The sequence below is a fragment of the Anabrus simplex genome, chromosome 4 (genome assembly GCF_040414725.1).
Source record: "Anabrus simplex isolate iqAnaSimp1 chromosome 4, ASM4041472v1, whole genome shotgun sequence".
NCBI lineage: Eukaryota > Metazoa > Arthropoda > Insecta > Orthoptera > Tettigoniidae > Anabrus > Anabrus simplex.
Window position 1 is genome coordinate 300,299,083 of NC_090268.1, and position 20,602 is coordinate 300,319,684.

At 37.3% G+C, this 20,602-nt stretch overlaps 1 protein-coding gene across 1 annotated transcript in view; it reads right to left on the reverse strand.

The window, feature by feature from the left end:
* The window catches only part of Svil (Supervillin), a 356,712-nt gene that overhangs the window by 26,751 nt on the left and 309,359 nt on the right, over positions 1-20,602 (reverse strand). The window contains exons 13-17 of the mRNA XM_068227397.1: positions 16,561-16,711; positions 11,769-12,044; positions 9,278-9,450; positions 6,968-7,091; positions 6,046-6,246 (exon numbers count right to left, since the gene is read on the reverse strand). Coding sequence (XP_068083498.1) covers positions 6,046-6,246; positions 6,968-7,091; positions 9,278-9,450; positions 11,769-12,044; positions 16,561-16,711 — 925 coding nt within the window. The remainder of the gene's footprint in view (positions 1-6,045; positions 6,247-6,967; positions 7,092-9,277; positions 9,451-11,768; positions 12,045-16,560; positions 16,712-20,602) is intronic.

Consider the following 20,602-nt stretch of genomic DNA (forward strand, 5'->3'; position numbering starts at 1 on the left):
TGTATAGCAGATATCAAATCATTGTCATAAGTTCTGTGCCCAGAATAATCATCTCCACCCACGTCTGCATTTTGTTTCTAGCTTACTTTCCATGATCAGTCATATCAGGCTGTATTTGTAATTTTGGAAGATGCGTAAATAGTCTGCTTTCTTGTGCTATGCAAGGATTAAGAATTCACACATATTATCTCGGAATGTCAGAGTACTTCCTTGTTGGTGACAGTATACCCATGGGATCTGGAACATTCTGCAATACATTCAGATTTCTGTGTTCACCGACATAGTCTTAAGTGTCCATCCTTCGACACTGTAAAGCAGCACTGGTAATACACAATTTCACGGCATGCCAACGTGTTTCGAACTGAAGGACACAATTGCACAAAATGGGCTGATTGCAGAAATGGTGTTTAGACAATGTCTACTGTTAAACAATGCCTAAATATGGCTGCCACATTGCAGAACGTTATTTATCACTTAGACACTGCCTAAAACCGATGTTCAACTGGTCATGTTTTTGACCTGTGTGTCATCAAGAAAGGACAGCAGATTTTTTTTTTAAATTAGTATATTTTACTTATTCCAGAAAATGATGAAAAATGGACTCTGGACTCTGCAGGAATTTTTTTTAATGTAACTAGAAGGAAATTATGTTTGATGAGAAAATGTTAATTAGAATGTGTTTTGAACATTATTGTAATAATTTTTTAATGCAATTTACGGAAACCTCAAGAATAGAATTTGGGACTTATGAACTTTTGAAAATTTTTCTGAACAGATCAAGAAATTATTTACATTGTAAGAATTATTTTTGAAGCGATTCTTGTATTTAAATTTCATGTACTGTAGTTGTGTTTGATTGTGTGTCATGTAAATTAATTTCAAGAAGATTCAAGAAATACATTCAACACTGAAGAAATATTTTTTAATATAATTTGAAGAAAATTATAATATTGTACTTTGATGAAACACATACAGTACATAACTTTTAGAATAGTAGGTACTGCATGTGGAGAAATTAGTGATGCAATTCCTCTTGCATCAGTAGTTTATAAAATGACCACATATGGTCATGCAATTGAATTGTTCAGAATAACAACCTTTCCAATTGGCGAAAAACGGGAATCTAGAGAAATTCAGTGTCCTATTGGTTATTTGTGATTGGGCCATTTCCGGCCTTCTGTCGGCATCGTGTGTGTGATGTGTGTTGCCTGCGTCTTTACCATCTGACCATCCTTGTGAGCAGGTGTGCTCGAGGTCTAGCTCCGTCGGGGCCTACTGCCTCTCACCGTAAAGTGCTATTTTTCTAATTCTCTCTTCTCCCATTCTCATCATATGCCCATACCACTTTAGCTTTGTTGTTTCTATCCTGTCTTGAAGTTTCAAGATTCCTGTCCTTTTCCTTATCTCTTCATTTTTAATTCTATGCATTCTGGTCTTGCCCTCGATACTTCTTAGGAATTTCATCTCTGCTGCCTGTATTCTACTCTCCTCTTGTTTTGTTGTAGTCCACAATCCAGCTGCATAAGTTAGTATGGGTTCATAATAGGTTGAATATAATACTTTCTTACATTTTTTTGGGACATCTTGGTTCCACAAAATAAACCTTTACACTCTGGTAGAAGCTGTTTGCTTGTTGTATTCCTTTCCCAATTTTCTCGGTTATCTTTCCATCTTCTGCGATCACACTTCCCGAGTACTTGAAACCTTTAACCACCTCCAGAATTTTACCATTCAGTTTTATCCTTCCTTCCTTCCTTCCCTTTTCATCATTATTGTTTTACTTTTCTCTGTGCTTACTTTCATCCAAAATTTTACTATCTCTTGATTACATACATCTACTTGTTTTTGCACTTCCATTACATCCTCACCCCATATCACTATATCGTCTGCAAACAACATGGTTTTTGTTGCCCGCTTTTCCAATCTCTGCAAATAACCTCAGCCTTTGTGGGTGGGGTTAAGTTCCAATAAGTAACCAGGGGAACCTGACCCCTACACAGCGCATCCCCAGGTGGCAGATAAAGGGTCCCTACAGTACATAGGGCTGGTTGAAATACCCAATACAACCCACAAACCAACAGGTAGCCCAATTCCTGTGGGCTTTAAAATACTGGGACACCCTCTCTCCAGGGGTCATATAAATATGGAGGGCCCTTGCCCTGGGTTATGGGTAAAGACCTCAATGGAATCTATGGCGGAGAAGATGGACTTTGGTACAGTGGAGATGGCGGAAGGGGCAAACCCGTAGCGCCTGTACTCCAGAGGAGCGACTACGAAAGTTGTCTGACTCCATGTTGGGGGCGGCCTAATTTGAACCTGGCAGAAGGTAATAAAATGCCTTTGGGAGTGACGAACCCATTGTACAAACAGCCTATAAAATGAGTGCGAGTAAATCAAGGCCTCGGAAAACCAAGTAACACACTATATATTGCCTGCATTCTACTTTTGTTTGATGATCATAACCTGTGTGACATATACCACAGGTTTGAATGAGGATGCTTGTAGTTGGTGAGAATAAACTTGCCTGTTACTGTGATATAAACAGGATGTATCAAAGCTCAATGGCAAAACTTCAGGAATGAATTCCTCATACAGAGAGAAAGGAAAAAATAATGACACCATGAGTCTGGAAATGCATAACTAGAGTAATCTGCCCTTTGCATGACCACTATGTTCTGCCGACTTAAACCCCCTGGATTGTTTCGTTTGGGGACTGCTTTTGATGATGAACCAACTGTCCGTGTGTGCATTGTGACAGCCAATCAGACAGTACATTCTACAGCAGGCATTTTTGATCCTGTTCAGCACAGATTGCAAGAAGAGCAGAGGACTGTATTCAGGCTGGAGGAGGTCACTTTGAACATTTCATTTTATGAACAGTGTGTTTCAGCTGGTACAACAATGTTGGAAGTGGTTACTACTACTACTACTACTACTACTACTACTACTACTACTACTACTACTTCCTGAAGCATGTCTGCTTATGCAGGTCGTTCATGTCAGATTGCACTAACATTACTAAAGATCACAGCCAGATAACTAGTTATGCATTTCCACACATATGCTCTCATACCACTTTTTTTCCTTCTCTTTATATAAGGAATACATTCCTGAAGCTTTACATCAAGTTTTGACACACCCAATATAGTAATACCAAAATATTTGGGCCTATATTGGAATAACTATAGTAAAACATTAAAATAAGATACTAGCCCAAAATTTGTAGAATAGGTTAAGAAAATGAGCTCATATTCTGGAATCAGCACAACCAAATAACAAAATCCTCATTTTGGATTCCCAATTCAATGTGTTTTAGAGTTATAAACGATGGGTGATAATTATGACAGCTGTGGAAAAATGAAAGCTTTTATAGGCTTGGGTCTCAGGACCTTATACTATGAAATGGAGGATACACAGAAGAATATCAAACGGAAAAACGTATTGTAAGTGGAACAACGCAAAAGTCTGCAGAATCACCAACTGTATTCTACCTCTATAAAAAAAAATAAAGGGTGGAAGAAATGGCTTGCATGATATTTATGGTAAAGATAAGTAAAGGTTAAACAATTCGACAATAGCTAATTGTCTTCAGATACAATATATTCAACACTGCCCTTCTTGAGGATTTTTCTTTTTTACGAGTTGCTTTACGTTGCACCAACACAGATAGGTCCTATGGCATCGATGGGACAAAAATGGGCATGGGGCAGGAAGGAAGCTGCCGTGGCCTTAATTGAGGTACAGCCCCAGCATTTTCCTGGTATGAAAAATGGCGAGACCATGGAAAACCATCTTCTGGAAATTTCAGGTTTAGCTTGCTGGTAGATCTGCAAGAGTTTGTCCCATTCCAGCATCCCTAAAAGCTCTCAAACTGAGCTGAGAAACCTGCAGTCAAGAGCTTAGGAAACCCATGTTGACAATATTAAATGTAAAGTAGAGTTAGTGCAAAATATAGCCATACTTCATCACATTTTAGTGTTCGGTTGGTACATCACAATGAAAAAGCCCAAGATAAAGAACAAGGAAAGAAAGAGAAACAATCTCACGTCAGTGAGGAAAGCTAGAGTAACAGAAAAGGGAGGCAACAACAAACTCCACATTTTCACACACTTACATACACTGTGTAGTTTGGCGAGAATACAGTCTCACATGTGAAAAACCTTTTAGAATCTTTTGAAATGTGTGCTACTAAAAAGATACAAAACAAATCACACTGAACATTTTTATTGTAAATCAAGTGAATTAAGAAAATGTCATTCTATAGTACAGTATTTAAAATAGCCTACTCCATATACCTAGTACCGTACTGCCATTGTACTCTGTTTTTTTTTTTTGCTAGTTGCTTTACGTCGCACCGACACAGATAGGTCTTATGGCGACGATGGGACAGGAAACGGCTAGGAGTGGGAAGGAAGCGGCCGTGGCCTTAATTAAGGTACAGCCCCAGCATTTGCCTGGTGTGAAAATGGAAAACCACGGAAAACCATCTTCAGGGCTGCCGATAGTGGGGTTCGAACCTACTATATCCCGAATACTGGATACTGGCCGCACTTAAGCGACTGCAGCTATCGAGCTCGGTTGTACTCTGTTTTAACTTACATAAATTATATAAGATGTTACTCAGTCAGTGCATATGTACAGTATGTTACTTTTAATATACTACTGGCCCTACTGTAGCTAATCATGTAATGAAATAGATCTATACTCATATTCCAAAATTTTGTGACCTTAATCTAGCGACATGCCTTTGCTGGTGAGATGTAGTGTTTATTTTTTTTTTCCTTTCTTTTTTTTTTTCTTTTTTTTTTTTCCCTGCTATTTTGCTTAACATCGTACCAACACAGATATGTCTTATGGCGACGATGGGATAGGAAAGGTCTAAGTAGTGGAAGGAAGTGGCCGTGGCCTTAATTAAGGCCTGGTGTGAAAATGGGAAACCGTGGAAAACCATCTTCAGGGCTGTTGACAGTGGGGCTCGAACCCACTATCTCCCGATTACTGGATACTGGCTGCACTTAAGCGACTGCAGCTACCGAGCTCGGGGATGTAGTGTTTACACTGCACTATGTCTTCTGGTATGAGCTATATCAAATTTGTTACTTTCATTGACCTGTCTCAGTCTCATCCTTGGGTTCGACAATATGAAAGTGACTGAGGTATGGGTGATGCTAGTAATACCATTGCTTATGCAGCCAGTCCCTGTTATGAATGGTGTGAAAATATCGCTCATATGGTCAGTTGGTGCATGCATTTCAGTGGGCTTGGCAGACTGATATGTAAAAGCAACGGTTGGCTCGGTGAGGAAAGCAACGGGAAACTACCTCATTTCCCTAGTATGCCTATTCAGTGATGCCTAGGCTATTTACGACAGCCGTTGGCGGAGCTGCAGAGGATCAAACCAGCCTTCGGGATGAATACCCAACATACATACAATCTAGCGACTACCTGTAATAATGGCCAATTTTTCAGAAGAATTATTGATGGCCACTTTAGGCGGGTTTCACTGTATTAGAATTTCTCAACATAACTACTGATTGGATTTAAAAATAAAGAGAACAAAATCATTATTCAGGAATAATGTAATAAAATACAGTCTCATAATTTTAAAATTCCAAATATTTCTAACATAGTTGAATAACCAAAACATTTTTCAAATTTGAAAATTCAAATTCAGATTAATACACTTTTTCAATAAAAGACATTAAAAAATGATAGGTTTTACCCCACTTTACGGTACACGAAGTTGTAAATTTTGTAATCATGCTAATGTTGTTTCATAGGTTTTGTGTTTACCTCTACATAAAAATAACTCCCAGAGGAAACAAAATATGCAGCATTCTTTTTCAGACAAGTATCAGGTCCCTCCAACTCAAGAGAACTGGCTACCAAAAAACCTCTTCCTCCCACACCAAACCTTCAATAAAAATAGTATGATATATCCAGCTATCATTGTTCTAATTTTGTTTTCATTCTACAATACATAATCATTACAGAACATAATATATTATTTGAACAATTATGTACATCAACAGATAAGATACTAACCAGGCTGACTAGCAGAGTAAAGATCTGCTTGAAGGAACGGATATGCAACAGTCTCTTTTGAGTGACGATAAGGCCCCAGAACTTCCGTAGCAGTGAACACTCCAGACACGCTAGTCAGGTGGAAAAGACGAGGGGTATAATCAAATGTACCCTTCTTGTTAACCAGCGACATGTACAGCTGACGACTGTCTCCACCAAGACCTGTAAACAAAGGTATAGCAAACTGAACTAGGGAGTAAAAATCCTCATATGTGTATCAGGTTTATACAAAAGCTCAAAACATATGGAAAGCAAGTTTTATTGTTACTCATTACATCAGTTAAGAATGAGGGAAAGGCTTACTTACAACTAGATCACTTCCAAAAATAAAATAAAAATCTTCAGCTTGTAACAAATAAAAGCATTATATTAAAAGACTGAAACTGATTTCTTTGAAATGTGGGTAATGAAACTCTAAAACATGCATTCCCTGAACACTTCACATATAATTGAATTAACTGGGAACAGTTAGTAGAGTGTTTAGTTTGTCTGTATACTTATGTGCAGTAACTATAACAATGGTATAGAAGAAATAATAATTTGTTATTAGACAATGAGGGAAAGATTATTTATTACCTGTGCTATTCATTAAAACTTTGTGATATACAGAGCATGATACTTAAGACTAACAGTCAACCTATCCCTTTATCGAGCCCTGACATTAAAGGAAAAAAGGTGATCAGTCATGAGATCTTTTGAGACGCCCAGTTTTCTATGTATGAATAGATATATCAGAACTCAAAGGAGGACTTTTCTTTTCCCTCCATAAAACAATCACTTTAAGGATTTTTCCTTTGCATGTACTCACAAATACACTGGCAAACTAAATTCTGATACTGGCTGATAGTTCCCAATTTAACTTCCTAGAATGAGAGCAAGTTACCTTCAAAGAATTCCTTTTTCTCAGATCCTTCATGATGTTCAATGATCACAATATTTACACCAGATTTGAAGCCTATTTCCAGCGGCCTCTTCTCTTTAAGTTGTTCAGCTGCCTTGCGTGTTATCTGAAACAGGTGATACTGACTGTTCTTAAAAATGTACACAGGTTAATAGCCAAAAGACTGAACGTTTTTAAGTTCAAAATTCAAATTCAGATTCATATACTTTTTAAATAAAAGTCATAAAAAATTGATTGATTTTACCCCCACATTATGCTACATGAAGTTTGTAAATGACTAATATGAACCTTACCATCATAAGTACACACTCATAAATGTAATGAAATATCCATTTATATCAGAATAAGATACATACAGCAGATATATATAATTTTTTTTCTATTTGGTTTTTGTCTCAAAGACACAGATAGGTCTTATGGTGACGAGGGGATAGGAAAGGCCCAGGAATGGGAAGGAAGCAGTCATGGCCTTAATTAAGGTACAGCCCCAGCATTTGCCTGGTGTGAAAATGGGAAACCACGGAAAACCATCTTCAGCACTGCCGACAGTGGGGTTCGAACTCACTATCGCCCAGGTGCAAGCGCACAGCTGCATGCCCCTAACCGCACGGCCAACTTGCCCAGTCTCTATTGAAACTCTGAAAAGACTATGGTTAAGAATGAATTATTTAAAAAAAAGTAAAATAATGAGTAATTGTTACAGAATATGTCAACATTCTTGAATGTTCATATCAAAATCAGTTGGTGACAAAGCTACCAGTATCAAAGAAAGAAAGAAAGAAAGAAAGAAAGAAAGAAAGAAAGAAAGAAAGAAAGAAAGAAAGAAAGAAAGAGTGAAGGAGAGAGCAGAAGATTCATTTTACATTCAATTCCTCTGTTACATGTAACCCTCATTTGAATTGGTCTCCCACCTTGCACCAGGACATCAGATCAGCTAGCTGAAGGGCAACCTCTTCTATGCTGTCCATTTCTAGAATACCATTCAGTCACCTCATCGAGGATCTTTATATATGACTGTTGTTCTGAGCCCTGACTTTTATACCAACATCCCTTACTCTCTTGCACTTAATGTCAATGTGTCACCTATATTCATTTTATATTGTTTTATGGCATAGGCTTATACTGTATGTGAGGTGGGGTTTCATTCATACAAGATTGATTAACCCAACGACTGCTACACCCGCCTATAGACGGGCTGATGCGGCTGGTCCAACAGTGCTACGCCCATCTATAGTTGGTGCATGAGAACTTTAATTTCTTTGAGTTTCCCAGTTCACTCTCGAGTGTCGAATCAATCTCTGCATGTTCTGCCATCTGTTGGGCATTATGTAGAACTAATTGATCACGGCTTATAGCTTTGGGAAATAAATTACAGAGCTTTTTGTAGTCGTCTGTGTACATCTATGATGTAAACAAATATGGTGGAACAACAAGCTACAGTTGCTCTTGCAGGGATGTTATTTCAGATCAAAGAATCTTTCAATTACTAACCACAACAGAAAGTCATGATGAAGATGATGATTTTAATGAATTGTTAAGCAATTTTGAAAGTGAGAGTGATACAGAGAGTGCTGAAAATATTTTAAGTGAGAAAGAAACAGAGCCTCCTCCTAAACAAAAAGAAGAAAAGACAGTGAGTTCAAAAGCTATTTCATCACTATTTTCGTGGCGGATGGATGATTTTTCTCCACCAGACTTTCACGTAATTGTGACAGACTCTGGGAGCCAAGTAGTGTTTGATGACAACCCCAAAATCATTGATTTTTCTAAAACTTTTGTGCCAGTGGAGTTGGTGCAGCTGATTGAACAAATCAGTATCACAAACAACCGGTGGAAAACATGAACTCTTACCACATTACAGGTTTAGAAAGTATTTTAAAATATCAACTTACGTACTTATACAGCATTACATGTATTAGTTGCCTAAATATTTTAGGAAATAATTTTATTTTGGGCTCTTTACTGTGTATAAATGTGATGTACTCATGGGCACAAAAAAGTGTAATGTTGTTTCTCTCAAAATGATATTGAACATAAGGGTTGGATTTTCCATCTGCATTTAGATTATAAAGAACCAACATTTGTAAACATTTTAAGCTAATCACCCCACTGATAAGTTAAAAATTGAGGCTTCTACACTTTTCTTTTTTGCATAAGAAGAAAAAACTCAGCACTGAGGTACTGAACCGAACAATCAACTGGTAACTCACCACTTAAAAGGTTAAATAGAGGCAATCATGAAATGTCCATGCTGGACCTAGAACATTAGTTCACTCTTTAAACTGAGCATACCTGCCGTGTGTTCTTGCTAGCCTTTGCACCGTACCACACATGGATAACACCAGTCGCTGTGTTGATCAGCACTAGGCAAGCACGACTCCTCAACTGCCTCATACTGCAGGATACCTGGACTAGTACGATTTCTCCATCTGTTTCTCCTCGACTGATGTATAACTTCCATGGCCCTGCAAGAGATATTATGGTACATAACACAGTAGGCTAATGTCCTATAGGAGAAAATCAGTCTTTAAAAAAATTCTCTATCTGATCATCTCTTCTTTCCTCTGTTTCACTGCTAACAAATCAGTGAAAATACTTTGGTCCAGCATACCGAACTGCTTCTGAAATTACTTTCACTGGGAAAACTTAATCCATCTAAGAAATTACAAAAGGAGAAAGGTGAGGTGGATAATTACAGATCAAACCAACCTCATCCGGTACCAGCTAAGAGTTAAGGGATGAATTTTTATGTATTTATGAAGTGAGCTTGAAGATGTCCAAGTCTACTGCACATCTTTGAGCATAAACTGCTGATTTTCTTGTCTCCTGGCCACTTCAGTAAAATCTTTCTTAGTGTGATTATGTAGCAGGGGGCAGGAAACGCCTCTTCCTTCAGGCGGCAGTTCATCCAACAGGTAATGGCCTTTTATTAACTTCTTTGCTAGCTAGCTCAGCAGTTTAACCCTCGGGGCAGGTTCGAAACTTTTATCATGTAACCTTCCTTTAAAATGTAAGAGACACTTGGTATAAAATTCCGTCTCTTTAACTACAAATCGGGATAGAGAGTGCCTAACCCTCTCGAGCTCCCTCTCATATGGTTTTTGAGGTGACTACGTTTCCATAACCGTTTTTCTTCGCTTCATTATGTAATAAATTTTCCTATCGTGTCACCTCCGTAGTATGGGATTAGCCCTTGCATAAGCGGCCTAAGAGCCAAATAGGTTTTAAAAAAGGGTGTATTAGGAGTGCACGTTACGCCTCCACTCAAGTTGGTATTTTGGGGCCATGTAATTGACCTGTTTCTTTACTTAATAGGCCTCAGTAGATTGGGTATTATTACCCCTGTTCTTATGTGCCTGGAGGGCAGCTTAAAGGTGGAGTTTGGTGTGGCCTTTGGATAGGCTTGAACTTTAAGAGCGGATTGCTCTTTCTTAAATTTGGTTTCTGTGTGCCTTGAGCAGGCTTAACTGGGTAATTGGGAGCAAATGCTCCTTGGCATGATTGGGGTTTTCTGCCCCTTTGTTGAACCTTGTATATAAGTAAAGTTGGGCTCATTGCTCAGGGATTGTGAATCTGGGGCTCAAAGCCCAAAATACATTAATAAACTGTAATTGTACATTCTTAGCTTGTTGATATACAACTGTGTTCCTGTTATACTTGTTATTTCTTGATCTTGAAAAGAAAATATAACCTTTGTTAAAGTTTTAAATTAACTTTAATTTCGTAAGTTGAGACCTATTCATCCCAGCACCTTCTTTCACCTCTAACTACCACGGATAACTCCGTTCAGGTTATTGTGGACACTACCAATAAGTTCTTAACAGTTTACCCAGTTTCTTGAATTAGCAGACTTCAGAAGTGGAATGATATAAATGTGAACAAAGTATATGGTTTTTTTTCCTTTCACTTACAATGCTCAAAACAAAAGTGAGGCTTAATATGTAACATATAAAAATAACAGATCATCCAAATATGCAATGTGATGATCATAAAGCTGGTTCTGTACCACTGATCTAATAAGGCACCTTTTCCACCTAATGAAAGTAGATGTACAGATGACTTCTGCAGTTGTAGTTAGTCAGGGTAGGTGGTTCTGGTTGTTGTCATTGTTATGCAACTCTTGTCCTATTTCTCTACGGGGTCGAGTATGAACCAAGATGAACCTTTGTAGCGACTTTTTATGACCAGATGCCCTTCCTGACATCAACCTCATCACAGGAGTTAATGAGATGAATGATGTGACATATGATAGTAAGAAGGGAGAGGGTGAAACCTGGAGCCATCACATACCCTACTCCTGTCTAATAGCACAAAGGGGTCTGCCCAAGGCTTAACGTCTTGATCCAAGCACGAATCATCATCACCTCACTCCATATAAACACTGCAGAGAGGTTTGGAATTGAATCCAGGCTCTTGGCTGTCCCCAACCAGCTGACATTCTGATGGTGAACATTTTTTGACCAACAGGATTCAAACCAGCTAACCACGTTGTCAAACCATATGAACTCTATGCCTTAATGATCATGGCCACCAGGTGGGCTGGATTTAGTCATAGGTAAAGAACTAATATTCATTATAAAACATATCAAGACAGCACAAAATATTTTGAAGAAGGGGAAAGTTTTTTGAAAATTTCTGCTCCACTTCATTTTTCTTGTAACAATTCCTATGCTTTTTCGAGCTCTCTTGGAGCTTTAATAACAGTATCTAGTGGAAAGGAAGACAAGGCAAATTACAAAATGATTTCTTTATGAACTGCTAAAAGTATAAAACTATAACAAACCTCTTTCTTCTTCCTGCTCCAGTTCCTCTTCGTCAGGCTCTCTACGTCCATTATGCACAACCATACAGCCATTAAAGAGGTTGAGAAAGGCAGGGGGTTCGGCTCCCTGAACCACTCGCACCTGTGGCCCTCGTTCATGGTCGAGCTCTACAGTAAGCAATGCTGCTGCGCCCTGTTCGTTAAGAGATGCTGCCTCCCCCTGCCAGCAGAAGTAGGCACAACGATCACGGCCCAACATGGAGTGTCTTGAAGGCTGCCCACTGCCAAGCTCTCGACCTACAAGCATATTACAAGTATTCAAAGTACTGTATCTCCAAACATGTATGTTTATACTCTGAATAAAAAGTGTTTGATTTTAACTATTGACACTCAAAGGGGAAAATTTGATAAAATATTGACATTGTAGGTATTGAAGTTCAGTAGTAATTATAGGTTCACAAATTAGTAGAAAAAGAAGTTATTTTGATCATTTTAGTTGGGAGTAAATATGGTTCTGCCTTGCCTCATGCCTCCTCTGTAACACTTCCCTGATCTCCATCTTCCCTCTGCTATTCTACCTGCAGTGACTCATACAGATTCCTCACTGATACCTATTCTGGGCACACTCCCTGAGGAAAACCCTAAGCTCTCATCTTCTTTCCCATTATAACATTAGCCCCTTCCCCCTATTTTCCACAACTTCTCTCTTTCCTTCCCCTCCCTCTTGAATCCGTAAGAACTACAGAAGGGGGGGTGGGAGTGTTCATGCAGGGGAAAGCTGAATCTGTAAGCTACGGAAAAGTTAAGGACTTATCTTAAAAGATAATAGACAACTTGATATTTTTGGGGTGTACAGATCTGGAGAGGTTGGTGCCGACACTGATGTGGAATTATTTGATACAACGATCAGCCATGTAGGGAACAACACACAAAAAAAAAAGAACATCATTGTAGCGATCTCAATTTTTAAAATGTTAACTGGGAAGGCAATGCAAATGACAGAAAGCATGACCAACAAATGGTGAAGGACAGTTGAATAAAAAAGTGTTGGAACCTACTAAAAAGGAAAAATATTCTAGATGTGATGCAAATAAAACCAGATGAGCTCTATACAGAATTCTTTTTTTTTTTTGCAAGTTGCTTTACATCGCACCGCACATCGCGACGACGGGAGAGGAAAGGGCTCAAGTGGGAAGGAAGCGGCCATGGCCTTATTTAAGGTACAGCCCCAGCATTTGCCTGATGTGATATTGGGAAACCACGGAAAACCATCTTCAGGGCTGTCGACAGTGGGGCTCGTATAGAGAAACGGAAGTGATAGACGGTATAAGTGATCACAAAGTTGTTTTTGTTGTAGTTAAAAAAATTGATAGAAAGGAAGGTTGTAAAAGTCATTGGTTGATAAGAGAGGCATGGGGAATTTAAAAAAAAGTCATTATGATTAGTGGAAAATGATCAAATGTAAACAGCCTACAGGATGGTTTAAAGCTATTGTTCAGGAGTGTGAAAACAGTTACATACATTTGAAAGTGGTAACGAATGGTAAGGACACACTGTATTATAAGAGGGAAATAAAAAGATTAAGAAGGAGGTGCATTGTAGTCTGGTCACAAGAAATCCTACTACCATATGTGACAGAACACGGTACGACCTGAGACTGTCTGGCTGAGGTTTGGGCGGTCAGTACCAAACCTGAAAACCTAAAGGTGAACCAATGGTTATGGGCAGAAGAGTTCCCCTTAGGAGGTTTGATGAAGCCTTTGTCTAGGAAATGACACAAATTCATCAAAGAGCTTCTGCCTTGCAGATGTAGGCAGGGGACTGCTTAAGGGTAAGGGAGAAAAACCCCAAAAGAAAAATCCTCTTCAGTAGTAGGCCTAGCAAGTCAGCAGGAAGAGCACTGAGCAATTTGCTTTCAGACAAAGAACCAGCCTTGGAACGAAAAAAAACACAACTGAAGACCAAACTTCAAGTACCTTTGGAAATAGTTAAGACATTAGTCCATAGCTCATCCGAGCAGTTTAAGAAGAAACACCAAAAAGAGATGGTGAAGACTCATTCAACACCACACTACCCGGCATGCTGGAGGGGTTCTATTATGATGATGGAGGTGCATGTAACATCGGGCCTTACCTCAGGGTTGCTGTGGAGAGGTAGCAGCGAGCCTAACAAGGTCATTGACAGCAGAGAGCAGAAAACGTTTGTTTATTCAAACTAGTACAAGAATACTTCGGTCAAGGTTAAATTTTGGCAACCAGTCGAGCTGAAGAGTTTGACGGTTAGAAAGCGACCAGCATGGTCATCGCGTAACCAGTAGCAGAGTAGCAGATTGACAACAAGGAAGGAAGGAGGACATATTGTTTGGGTTCAGACCAATATCACATCATTTTAATTTTTGGATAAATTAGATGGAATGAAGAATTGGACGAGATTAAGAGAAGATATTCTGATTTATGAGAGGTCTAGAAAATTATAGCAGACTTTAAGAAGAAAGAAGAGAGCAGAAACATTTTAAAGGATAACTAATTTTATAGATGTTATTTATTATTTTACGAACTGATATTTATTATTTATGATTTTACAATTTTAGGATAAGGACTATTTTATAGATGTTATCTATTATTTTACAAATTGATTTATTTAAGGATTTCCACTAAATGACAAGTAAATGTTAAATTTAGACAAGAAGAAATATTTATTCTTTCAGATGTAAATAAGGACATAAATTAACATATAGAGATTAATTTAATAGATTTCATTATTTAGGAAAATTCCATAAAATCTGCAACAAATGACATAGTAAATAGGAAAGGTGAAACTAAGTGAAATTGTTGTAACAATTTTCAAAATTCAAATATACTTGTTATATTATACCATTGTACCATAGTCCAAGGATCAATTAATGTTTGGCCCCGCTGAAGAAGAGAGCGGTGGCTCTCGAAACGTGTACATGTATGGTAATTAAACAAAATAAAATGTATAAAGTATTGACAAGGCGGTGAAAATATTTTTACAGAAATTTGTAATAGGGTTTGTGCATAGCTGATGCGAATGTTCAGCAGTCGCAAAAGAGACAACACATGTTCGATTCCAGTTCAAGTAGCGATCATGACAGTGACAGTTGTGACGATAATACTGATTACAATCCAACCATTGCAAGTTCTTCATCAACTTATACTGAAAATGGACAAAGAAATTCCCGCTTTGATTAAAATTTCCATCGTGATGTAAAGAGAGTGTTTTTAGGGAAAACAAAACTGAGCAAAATATTTTAATTACTTTTTTATGGCGAGATATGCCAGAACATAGCTGAACAGACAAAAGATGCCGAGCAGGAAATCGCACATAAAACCCAGTTTAGTAAGATGAAAAGAAGGAATCGAGATCAAGACCGCATCTGAACAAATAAGGACGAAATAAAGCTTCTTATGGCCATACTGTTGCCGCAGAGGATTGTACAGAAACCTAAATTAGGACACTATTTCTCGCAATCGCTTGTTCACTACGCCTATTTTCTATGAGCTGATGACACAGAAGAGATTTTTTTCTCCCCAGATTGAGTGGCCTGGCCGGCCTCCTGACCCCAACTTGGCAAGTTTGATTCTGGCTCAGACCGGTGGTATTTGAAGGTGTTCAAATACGTCGGCCTCTTGTAAGTAGATTTACTGGCACGCAAAAGAACTCCTGCGGGACTAAATTCCGGCACCTCAGTGTCTCTGAAAACCGTCAAAGTAGTTATTGGGACGTGAAGCCAATAACATCATTATTATTATTATTATTATTATTATTATTATTATTATTATTATTATTAGATTTTCCTCCACAGCTTTATACATATCTCCGACGATGAGGTGAATAATGCACAACTTCCTCCAAAAATATACAAGATGAATCCAGTATTTGACCACCTGTTAGCAAAATTTTCGGAAGCTTATACCCCTGATGGCAAAATGTCAATTGATGAGAATCTCTTGCTATGGAAAGGGTGGCTAGGGTGGAAAGTTTACATAACAAGAAAAGATCATGTTTCGGAATGGAATTATATAAATTATGCGAAGGCGAGACAGGTTATATAACATGGCCTGCTTCCGTGTGTATCATAATGAACGGCTGTAAAAGACATAACACTGTGTAGACTGTAAACACTGTACACATTACCTGTATTGTAGTGTAATATAGTCCGTTTATGTCACTTGGTAATTGTGGGGAGGCTATATAAACTTGATCCCTCGAAAGCGCTAAACAACTTAACAAAAAATTTTGCGAGTATTATAATTTATTCCATTGTACATCTTTTAAGTTATGTAAACTTTGTAAATCTACAATTTACATATACAGAAACATTTATTTCCAGGCAGATATTGATAGTAAACTGCCTAAAATGTTCAGGTGAAAGTTACTGTAGAAACAAAAACCAGAGCTTTGCTGTCAGGAAGAAGCAATCTTGATATCACAGTGTGAAAGCACTTAGTATTTCTCTTTTGGCCCTTCAATAGTTCATTTTAGTCTAAGATTGTTTTTAATCAAGTAATTAAATATTTTCTTCAATCAGGGAAATCGCTCCCCACCCGAGAGTGAGCTAGATGGTACTGAGCTCCCCGCTTTAAAAAAATTAGGTCATCTATATTTGACCCCCCCACTTCTTATCAGTCTGTAAGTAATGGAAAAGAACTATGAATGTGTTTGACCATACAATGAAAGGTACGAAGCTAGGAAGAAGGACCGAAAGAAACCCACACATACAAATCTTCAGTACAGAGAGAGCAATTTTAAGGAGAGAAAAAAAAAAAAAAGTGCTGTAACAGCATCTCACCTGTGATTGTGATGGAATACTGCCAGCGCACCACGTAACTGTCTCCAGCATGGAACTGGCCCACTGAGGCTTGTGGTAGCAGTGTGTGCTCATATTCGAGGATATGCCACACAGTGACTCCTAATGTTGTAATCTCAGAGTGCCGATGTGTCTAGAATTAGAATAAGGAATGCTGTTAATTTCTTAACATAAAAGTCTAAGAATACTCTGACTTTTAATGTATACGAATGTATAAAACCCCAAGTATATTTGGAATTTTTTTTTTTTTTTCTGACTGGTACACATTTTAGAAGTTTTTTATTGTTTCTTAATATTTATGCTAGATGTTAACATTTCTCTCAGGTTCTTATTTTTGCCAACAGATATGTCTAAATGAACCACTAGTGCATGTCTGTGACTCTACCAGACTGTTCTGGTGGCTGTTTTTCGTGTATTGCTTTTGAAGTGTACTGTATTTTGTAAAAATGGGGAGTGACAAAGATTTTGATATTGAATTTAGCAGCATGATGCAGATACTGTATATGCATAAGGAGTGTGATATTGAAGCTATGAGCACTGATCCTTGTTCAGAGCATTTCATAGAGCTACGAATATTTAAACAATGCTTATTTGTTCAGTCTTAGCGTCATGATGTCTTTCTCATCAACTGTTTAGTGTTGGTATGTTCTCTATTTCACACATGAGTAAAAGAACAGATCTTTCAAAATATCACAAGTACCTATAATCAGGATTTTAAAACAGGGACTTCACAATGGCTTATGTTTCATACTTAAGATAGTAAAATCTATTTTCACCTTCACCATTTTCATTGTATTTTAATAATATTTCATTTTAGCAATAACATAATCAGATAAAAATGGAGCACTATTTTGTAAATAATCTGTACATTAAGAGGTTAAAGTATAATAAAGCTCAGAAGGATGAAATAGTAACCAGAAAACACATCAAGAAGTGCTACAGCATTTTAAATCTAGCAATAAACATCCTAAAACCAGGCTTCAAATATTTTATAAGCATTGTAAATAATCTGTATTCTTGTATAACTACACACTACAAATCTAGCTCTAATTGCAATATCTCAATAATACAGTCTTATGGTATCAGCAACCAGCTTTCAGTAAATGCCCTTTCCAAGCCTCTAACACTCTATATATAAGAGAGCATGAGCAAAAATGTACATCTCTTAACCAGTTCTTTATTAGCCTACATACAGAACACTCAATATTCTGTGAAATAAATTTTTATTTAATCTTCATAGTTGCCATAATTAAAATAATTTTAAAATATTTTTTAAAATGAATGTATTGTATTGTATTCATTATGAAATGTCTCAACTGGGTGGATAAACTGAAGAGTAATGACAAACTGATTACTGTATCAATTTTAAAAGCTAGAGAAATTATTGACCTACAGGAAAAAAAAAAAATTGAAAGAAAGTAATTACAGAGAAACTGAGCAAACTGTAACACAGCACTGAATGGCACGAAAAAAACAACACATTATAAAAATTGAAGAAATTACATCGAATTGAGCAATAAATGCAACTTCAGTAATTCATCTTATATTTCTTGATGGGGAAGGTCATCTGTTATGTTTTTGTACGAGAATAATGTATGAAAGGTGGTTTACGATTCTGCTGCTATGATCTTCACTATCCTATCACTTTTGTAGCTTGGAAAGTGTTTCTATAGGATATTATGAAAGAAAGTTTATTATGTTTTTCTCCCTCCAACTCTGCTCTTCATCCACTTACAGATGTTTTTCTTTCAATGAAATGTATTTCTAAACATATCTATCAGTTCTAAAACTATCTCTGAAAAGAAAATATGTCAAGTACTGAGGATGCTGCACGAGCTGTAACCTTGGTGGAAGATGGTCATGTCACACATTATGTTGCATGAATGCCGAGAACTGCGGCTTCGAAAATTTCCAGAACAGTACAAAGACACAGGGAAACTGAATGTTATTCTAGGACACCAGGATCACATCCAAGAAGAGCCACATCGGCTAGGGATTATCAGTTCTCTGGATAAAAGTTCTCCATGACCATGATACCACTGCAATTGAAATTCTAAATTGACTCCAGCAAGTCCGAAGGGTGAGCATCAGCAAGAGAACTGTCCAAAGTATATTACAAGAAGACAGTCTCAATTCCAGAAAATGTGCTGTGTCTAGTTCCATGTAATTTATAACATTGTAAATACATATTAGTACTGAATAGGTGGAAACCTTTAATGTGTTACTATTCATATGTCACCTGACACTATCGTATTGTTTGACTGCATTATGTAACAAAATAGCATGTCTGGACGAAACAACATTGGGAGCAATCGTTCACTAAGGAGTCTTGATTTTGTCTCTGAACACTGGATGGCAGAGAAAGAGCCAAAAAGAACTATGGAAAGATATTTCCCTTAAACTTTAATAACCAGGAAATCTTTCTGGACAGCTTCTGTGATGGTGTGGGTTAGAAAAAGTTTGACGCCGAGGGTGGACCTGGCCTTCAAAGAACACTGGACCATACAACTTGCCAATATGTGGATGAAATCCTTCAGGAGAATGTTGTACCTTCTGCTCCATTCATCGATGATGGTTTCACGCTAAGGCATATCAATGCTCCCTCATATGTTGTCCAATGTTTGTAACAATACTTGAATGAATTTGGGAATCATATAATGGTATGAACTGTGCAAGGTCCAGATCTACACTAACTGGTACAAAAAAAGCAGCACATGATTTCTTCTTCAAACTGCGGATTTATTTTAAATTCCCATCAACTTCAAGAGACTGAAATATTTTCTGTTCTACTACCATTATTTGGAAATTTCAGAACCTGAAAATGAGAAGATGACTTGATCATTTATGGGACAAATTGCAATGAATGGTCCACCAGTTATCCTGACACCCTATAGGACCTACAGGAAGCTCTTTGAAGAAGAATGGGAACAAATTCTACAGGGCAGGATTGCAACATAAATCAGAAGCATGCCTGAGAGGTTAGGAAACATGATTAAAGCAAGAGGTGGCAATACACATTCCTGACAGTGGGTGTCAGCGAAGTGCAGTAAATGAAAAGGAATAAACAGAAATGAAGTGTTACGGTAGGAAAAAAATTGCTAGTGTAGTGTTACAGTGGATAGGCATTACACAATTATGCATAAACGCTACAGGTGTACAAATTTATTGTGTGTTACTTCTGTCTTTCTAGAACAGTTCAATTAAATAAGTTGGTAAAAGTCATCTTTTCTCATTTTCAGGTTCCAAAATTTCTAGATAATGGTATTAGATCATAAAATAATATTTCAGTCTCTTGAAGTTGATGGGAATTTAAAATAAATCTGCAGTTTGAAGAAGAAATTGGGTGTTGCATTTTTGTGCCAGTCAGTATAGATCCGAAATTCACCTTATTGATCATAATATATTAAGCCCCCTCTGTGGATTGTGGTCAAGTGTCAGTGTCCGGATCTCTAGATTCTGGATTCAGATCTGGAAAAGAAGCGAGATATTTGAAGGGAGGAAAAGTCCATTTGACACACTGTCGTACAACATCGGCATGTAAAAGACCTCTGGTGATACATTCGGCGTTTAACCAACAAAATTAATTTTAAAATTTAGCCCTAGGTCACCCAAGAGAGATTCGTGTTAGACAGCCATGTGGGAAAGTAAAACGAAATGTCAAAATTGATGATCAGGCAGCCTAAAATATCTGCACACAATAGCTAATGCTATATTATTATTATTATTATTATTATTATTATTATTATTATTATTATTATTATTATTATTATTATTATTATTATTATCATTATCATTATTATTATTAGACTCAACAATAATCATTTTCTACACCAATCCCTTTCAAAAGTAACCTTTATAATACATTGTGATTCATTATTACATATTTTAATTGCCAGGCAATCAATAATATTAAAATGATTTTTGTTGCTTTTACACCAACAATAATATATGAGAATGTCAGAAAAAATTGTGTGGAGCATGTTACCTACATGATACAATCATGTATCAGTTAGCCATTGGCAGC